Source organism: Columba livia, chromosome 6 (assembly GCF_036013475.1).
Source record: "Columba livia isolate bColLiv1 breed racing homer chromosome 6, bColLiv1.pat.W.v2, whole genome shotgun sequence".
Lineage (NCBI taxonomy): Eukaryota > Metazoa > Chordata > Aves > Columbiformes > Columbidae > Columba > Columba livia.
Genome location: NC_088607.1, coordinates 15,134,499 through 15,141,483, shown reverse-complemented (window position 1 = coordinate 15,141,483; position 6,985 = coordinate 15,134,499). Strand labels below are relative to the sequence as shown.

The 6,985-nt window shown below is 60.8% G+C and overlaps 2 protein-coding genes across 6 annotated transcripts in view; one reads left to right on the top strand and one right to left on the bottom strand.

Annotated features, from left to right (window-relative positions):
* Nucleotides 1-1,949: 1,949 nt before the first annotated feature.
* Nucleotides 1,950-5,991, bottom strand: HPS6 (HPS6 biogenesis of lysosomal organelles complex 2 subunit 3). The gene is made up of 2 exons (XM_065068224.1): nt 5,857-5,991; nt 1,950-5,589 (listed from the first exon to the last, which is right to left on the bottom strand). The coding sequence occupies exon 2, from the start codon at nt 5,572-5,574 to the stop codon at nt 3,115-3,117; it is 2,460 nt and encodes an 819-aa protein (XP_064924296.1). The 5' UTR covers nt 5,575-5,589; nt 5,857-5,991; the 3' UTR covers nt 1,950-3,114.
* Nucleotides 5,992-6,172: 181 nt separating this feature from the next.
* ARMH3 (armadillo like helical domain containing 3) overlaps nt 6,173-6,985 on the top strand; it is a 129,305-nt gene continuing 128,492 nt past the window's right edge. Inside the window, exon 1 of one of the 5 annotated variants that reach the window (XM_065068275.1) lies at nt 6,173-6,376. The gene's annotated coding sequence lies outside the window, so the exon portion shown is untranslated. The other 4 variants (XM_065068271.1, XM_065068272.1, XM_065068276.1 and 1 more) reach the window with 4 other exon arrangements.

Below are 6,985 nucleotides of genomic sequence, written 5' to 3'. Positions count from 1 at the left end.
GGCTGAGCTCTTCATGTCCAGCTGCGATGGAAGGACACAAGGGTAGGGGCAGGGTGGGTTCCCCCACTGCTGGGGCTGAGCTTGGGACTGGAGGGTTTTTGCTGGGGTCCCCAAGCGTGATCTGCCCACAGCCCACCCTTGGAGTCCTAATCCAGCCCATGGCCCAGTGTCACCAAGGCTGGGTGACAATCCCCTCACCAGGCAGCCCTTTGCACCTGTGGCTGGGTGGATACTTCCCTGAGAAAAGCCATGCCAAAAACTTCCTGTCTATGAGGTGCCCCCATGGTGCACAGGCACTTCCCTGTGCCCTCTGGTGATCCTGCTAGGTGTCATCTGTGGGATTCCAGCTGTTTTATGGGGTGCCTGCAGCCCGCATCTCTGTCTACTGGGTATGGTGGCATGGGCACTGTGTGTCCACCCCCACATGTCCCACACTGGTGCATGGCATGGATGGGCACGACAGCTGCACGCATAGGTGAGCCAAGGGCTACTCGGTCTGCAAGTGTGGTGAGGTGAGCCATGGTTGTTGCTTAGTGCTGCTCCTTGGCACAAGCACAGGGACCATCCCAAAAGCTGGGTCAGGCATGTGGGAACAAACCTGAGCAGCTTGACTCATTTCTTTCATTGAAAAGTCTAAGTGTCTCTGGAATGAGCAACTGGGCCAAGCTGGCCAACGCACCCTCCGCTATATGCATCTGCTTTGGTGCTTTTTCCATTTGCCTTCAGATCTTCTGATCACTATTTTCTCCCTTCAGGCGTTATCTGAAGCTGTAGTGGCCATACCTCCTGCTATCTCCCCCAGCACCCATCTTGCCTGCAAAGAGAACCCCATGCTTTCCTATCACCCAGCTGAATCTGTCGCGTGCTGGCTCAGCCTCTCCTCCCCCAGGGATGGCCCCTCCCTTTCTGCTTCTTGGGATGGATTTCCTGGTAGCCCCTCAAGAGCCTTTAGCTCCGTTTTGTCTCTGCTTGCTCTGCCTTTGCTCTACCCCACCCCAAATCCCCAGCCTCCTGAGTTGTGACTATTTCGTGCTTGACTACAGCTTGCATGTAGCAGTTTCCATCCGCGAGCCCCAGGCTGTCTCCAACCGCAGCATGTTCCCTGTTTCCTCTTTACTTGCCGTGCCCTGGAGACAGTAGCTGCGCAGGACTGCTGTGGCTTCAGCTTCTGCTCGCTGGCTTTGCGGGTGCTGCTCCCCACTCTGCTCAGCCTCCAGCTGCGGCCTTTTCTTCTCACCAACAGCCAGCCAGCCTCTAGAGAACTGTTGCAGCAGTTCCTCTTCCTCTTTGCCAGATCATTTTCCACCACAGGGACTTTCTGCGGCTGAGGTCTCATCTGGGGGAGGCCCTGCCGCACCTTTAAAGCAGTTTGACAAACAAGGATACCTCTGACAGCAGTTCTGCCACTGCGTGCCCAGGGCAGCTGACTCCTGCTGGGGTCAGCCTGTTGCTCCCTGTTGCTGGTTTTCCAGCCAGGAACAAGGGAAGGCTTTGCAGCTCTTGAGAAAAAACTCCCCTTTCCTCAACCCTGTCTTGGGCCCAGCCACAGCTCCCCCAACAAGAAGCCCAAATGGCCTTTGGGAGTTGCTTGTGGCACCAAACAGCTGCAGAGAGGATGGGAGCGAAGCCCAGGTAGGTCTCCTTACTCCCAGCACTTTGTGGGCTTGCCTTTGCTGAGCTGTGCACTGCCTGGGGTGGCACATATGAGACAGTCACCCACCCGCTGGTGCAGAGTCCTGTCTCCATGGCTTTGTAGTAGTAAAGGGCTGAGCGCTGTAGAGGGAATGGGCTGGCCAGGCACAGCTGGATCTCTGAGCCCAGCACGTCCCAGCAGTGACTCATGCTAGGCAGTACCACGGTGAGTTAAGCTTGGCCACTTTTTACCAGAAACAAAACTACCCTCTTCCTGAGGGTGTGCATCCTCATAACATCCACCACTGCCCCAGCACTGCTTTAGGAACCTTTATTTTTTAAAAGAAGTCTGTTTTGCACACTTAACCCCACTCTCAAGAGGACTAATGCAGGTAAATCCCCCCCATCCCAGCCAGGCTCTGCCAGCCCAGCAAGGCAAGAGAGAGCTCCTTCACACCATAGCCCTGAAATGCAAGGGCAAAGCCACAGCCAGGGTCTCTCTCTCCGAGGAGGGGGCCAGGCAGTGAGCACTGGAGAGAGGCTGGAACCTGGATCTTCCTGCATGACTGCTCTCAAGTTACACTGACTTTGCAAACAGAGGCACAATATGAGCCAGACAACCCCGACAAAGCCCCTTTGTGTGCAAAGGGCAAAGGTAGAGGAGATGGGAACAGAAGGCCCGGGCGTCCTGCAGCATAATCTAAGCTTTCACAAAGGAAAGGAGAAACAGGGCCAGCCCCAAGCTTGCACAGGCTGCTGCCAGCTTCTCAGCTCAGAAGAGAGTTTGGGTACCGCCTGGGATAGAGAGATAAGGGAATTAAGCTGCTCTCTTCAGCTAAGTAGCTGCAATCAGTCACAGCTACAGGACTGATCCCAGAGGAATTGCAGCGAGACAGCACAGAGTGCTGCAGCTGCCAGCGTGTGTGCTGGGATCCCCAGTACCACGGAGCTGCCCCATGCTGGCATTTAGCATCTGAGCCCAGAGCAGCAGGACTGTGACCCCATTGCAAGGAACATGCCCAGTTTCTCACAGGCAGAGCTGGGAGGCAGCACCCAATCCACTGAGCAAAGAATTTGGGGGGAAAGACTGTGCGTCCCTGCCCACCAACCCACCACCACTTCTAGAGGATCAGGGAAGTAGAAGTGAAATTATAAAGGAGCCAAGCAGACTGAAAACAAAGTGCTTTGGGCAGGGAGCAGTTCTGTAGTCCTGTAGTGCCACCAGCACTTTCACCTGCAAATGCACCTGGCATTTGCTCCTCTACCAGGGAACACACAATTGCACTTGCTAGAAAGAGCCAGAAAACTTGTCCTAGCTTCAGGTGAGGTCCCCCAACCCCTTCCACCCAACCAACTCTTCGAGATGCTTCTGCAGGGAGGCTTCAGAAAGGAGCAGGCTTCCACACTGCCAGGCAGGGCAGGATTTCCTGGGGTGGATGTGGCTTTCCCCTCATCCTCGGGGTCCCGTTGTGCTTCTCCCCTTCACGCAGTGTCACCCTGTGCCAGTGCTGAGGAGGAGGAAGTCCTTGCCATGGGTGGCTGAGGGGCATCATCAGCCACTGCTTTTGAGGGGATCTTGTGTTCTCGGGGTGGGGTAGGAGGGGGGAAGGTGGGGCTCTGCAAGGCGTCAGAGTACATCTCGTCCTGAGTGCTGGGATGCTGCACAACCCTTTGCAGCAGCGGCTTGAGCAAACCAACAGTCAGCTGGTTCCCATCGCTGGAGAACGGCACTGGGTCCTCCTGGGAGTGAGGGAGGTGCTGCAGGACCACAGTGAGGATGTCCGAGGCAGTGAGCTCAGCGGGGCACAGTGGCCACAGTGTGTCCAGATAAGGGTCCAGCTCCCGGTGCTGGGCAAACTCTGCCAGCAGTGTGGTGAATATCTCCTTTTTAAGCAAGGGGCTGAGCTTGGAGAACTTCTCTGCCACCTCCACCACCCGCTGCCACTGCTTCAGGCCAATGAGAAGGTGCAGAGCTTGCAGCACAGCCTTAGGCCTCTTGCTACAGAGCAGCAGTTCGAGCTCCATCTCATCATCTGCTTCGCTGTGCTTGTTCGTCCTGGCCAGCACTCCCAGTGCTCTCTTGTATAGCGGCACCCGGCCCTCTGGGCCCTCCTTGCTGCTGTACGGCCAAGAGATGCTAACGTACTGCTGGGTCAGCTCCACAAAACTGGGCAGCCACTTGGGTTTGAACCTCAGGAAGGAGGCACAGATGAGCTCAAAGAGCGGGACCACACCATTTGGACCCACTTCCTCTTGCTGTGGCCCTCCCAGGACCTTCTTCCACACCTCCGGCGTGGCTCTGGCTACCAATAGGCCATCCCCATTCTGCTGCAGCTGCAGGCAGCTCCTTGTGGCTTTCCAGGCAGCCTTGGGAAAGGAGGAAAAGACAGAATTCAGGTAGGCCAAGTTGTCCTTGTCCATATCAGAGTGCAAAACACGGCTGACCTCCTGCTCTACCAGCTCCTCACAGTAACTTTCCACCTCACTCTCTGGGGCACACACTACGCAGGTCTTGAGAAGCTCCAAGCTCATGTAGCTCTGCAGCTCCAGGCTCATTGTGCTCAACAGCTTGGCATAAGTGTCCTGGAGGCCTCGATGTGGCTTCTGCTTCTGGCGGAGGCTGTGCTGCAAGATGGCAGCAAGGGCCACAGGAGCCTGGAACACGCCACCTTTCTTCAACTTCTCCACTGTCAGCTTGGAGCTGCTAAGGCTCCTTCTCTGGTAGTATCTGCAGGCCTCCTCAAACACCATCTCCACCAGGCATGGCTCAGGCCTGCTGCTGTCCTCAGGTTTGGAGAAGCTAAAGCTGTAGATGCCAGTTTGAGTGAGGAGCTGGATGCTGTCCTCCTCTCCCAGAGACTCTAGGAAATGCACTTCTTTCATGCTCAGGATTTTCTTTTCTATGAGCCTTCCAGTGTTCTGGTCAATGAGGTACAGGACCCCAGCCAGCACGCAGGCCAGGATGCTGCCAAAAGTCCTCAGCTGTACAGGACTTCCTTGTGCCAGGGGACCCCCCTCCAGGTCAAAGATATGCCTCTGGGAACCATCTGGCTCCACCACATTCACAGCACCCTTCGTGCTTACCAGCAGCAGACTCCCACTGTTGGACACAGTGGAGGTGTGAATGTCCAGAGGTGCTAAACCTGAGAGAAGACCCACAGAGCCAAGCAGGAGCTTCCTGAAGTCTGACTCGCTGCTGGAGCACAGCACCTTGCTGTGGACAAAGCCTGCAGAGGGGGCTGTCATGGTGAGCTTTGCCTTCTCAGGATGCCAGATGAGGAGGAATTTGGAAGTGGTGGCAAAGCTGGCAGTGGCAGGCATCAGGAAGACGTGCTGCGGGGAGGCCAGGACCTGATACTCAGGGCTGTTGTGCAGGACTATTCTTACGGTGCCAAGCCGAACACCTTGCTCCTCCACCTCCAGAGCCCGAGTGCAGACACAGAACATAAAGGCACACTTGTTCACGTCCAAGGGGGCATCCAGGGGAGGCCTCTCCTCACACCACACCAGGCTGGCTCCCTGGTTGCACACGGAGACGATTCGTGCCCGGGCACCCTGGCAGAGCTCCAGTGTCTGCAGCAGCTGCCAGCCCACGGCCACCGTGAAGTACCAGACCTCGGTCCGGCCGTGCTCCCACACAAGGGCCAGTGCCCAGGAGCCCAGCGTGACAGGGCTCTGCAGGAAGAGCAGTCCCACCAGGGCTGGCTGGGGCGGCTGCCAGCTCCTCTCCAGGTCGGCTCCGCCGATGCCGTGGCGCTGGAAGGCCACCAGCCGGGGCAGGGAGGGCGGCCGGCTCTTCTGCAGGACCAGAAGGTGCTGCCCATCGGGGCTGGAGCTGACGTGCCTGGGCTCCTCTCCCTGGCGCAGCAGCTCCTGCAGCCGGTGGCCTCGGCTGAAGTCGCTGAAGTCGGAGACCTGCCGCAGCATCCCGGCCCGCTTCATCCTGGGGCACCCGCCCTGGTCACCGAGAGCATGTTCCAGGGGGGGCCCGGAGCTGCTGCTGCCGCGGAGCCCCCCCTAAATCCCCCCGTTCCCCGGGGTCTCTGGAGACCCTCCGGCCCCAGGAACCCCCCGGGGACGCTCCTCTCGCGGCGAGCCGGTTCCGCGGGCACCAAACCCCCAGGGTACCTGCCACACCCCCGGCTCCCCGGACACCCACCTCCGCCCGAGGGACTCCCCGCCGCCCCGGGCATTCGCGAGACCCCTCCCTCCCGCCGGGCCTACCTGCCGCGGCGGCTGCCTGCCGGGGCTGGGCCGCCCCTCCGCCGGGGTCGGGCCGGTGGCGGCTCGGCGGGGCTCGGCAGGACGCCGGCGCTGCGCAATCACGAGGCGGCGGGCTTCCGGGCAGAGCCGCGCCGCGCCAGGCTGGGCCGCCCCTCTCCTACTTCCGTCGCCGGTGTGGGGAGGGCGGCGGTGCCGCGGCCCGGGGGCGGCATGGGCGGCCTCGTAGGCGGAGGGGCCATTTTCTATCGGGGGGCGGGGGTGTCAGTCTCCTCAGGGAGAGGCGAGTCCCGTGTGGCCCGGGGAGGAGTCTCTCTGCCGCTGTCCTTGCTCGTCTCGCCTGCGGCTGTCGCCGGAAACCGGTGCTGCGGCCGCCCGGGGAACCGGCGGGCGGCGAGTCTCGGCGCTGACAGCGCCCCCCGCCCACCCTAGCTGCCGGCGGCGCTAGGACCGCGGGGCTCAGCCCCCTTCGAAGCGCATGCGCAGCGCCTGCGCAGTGGGAAGGGGATCGGCTCGGCCGCAGGTAAGTGCTGGGGCTCGGGGGGTGGAACGGGCCCCCCCACCTCGCGGGGCCAGGCCACGCCCCCGCCGCCCCCCGGAGCGGCCGCCCCGGCCCGGGCCTGTGCTCGGTGAGCGGGCGGCACCGGCGGCTCTGCCGGTCCAGGGGATCTCCGTGGGGCGGGGGCGCTGCCCGCCGCCTGGGGCCGGTGGCCGCGTCGGGGTATCCCGCAGACTCGGCTCTCAGGGCCACTGGGGAGCCAAGCTCACCCGCTGGGCAGCCGGTGCTGGCGGCACCTCGCTCGGGGTTCGGCTTTGCTACGGCCGCTCTCACGGGCCGGTGAGGCTGGGCTGTGCCGTGCCGGAGCCCCTCGCTGCCCGCCTTGTCCTGCCCGAGGCCCGGTCGCCTACTGGCACCTGGGGGCGAGGGGGAGTAATTTAGTACGCGTCTGTGGCTTAAGAGGTTGTGGGGCCTTTCCCCCCCCGCAGCGCAGCCGTTACCGGTATCGACACGTTACTGCTGCGTTGTCCCAGTACGTGCCGGGGTTGCCCGGGCCTTTGGCTCGGCTGGTCCTGGGCCGCAGTGTCAGCTGGCTGCTGCAATGGTTTGGGTTCAAGGTAACCTTTTCTAGGA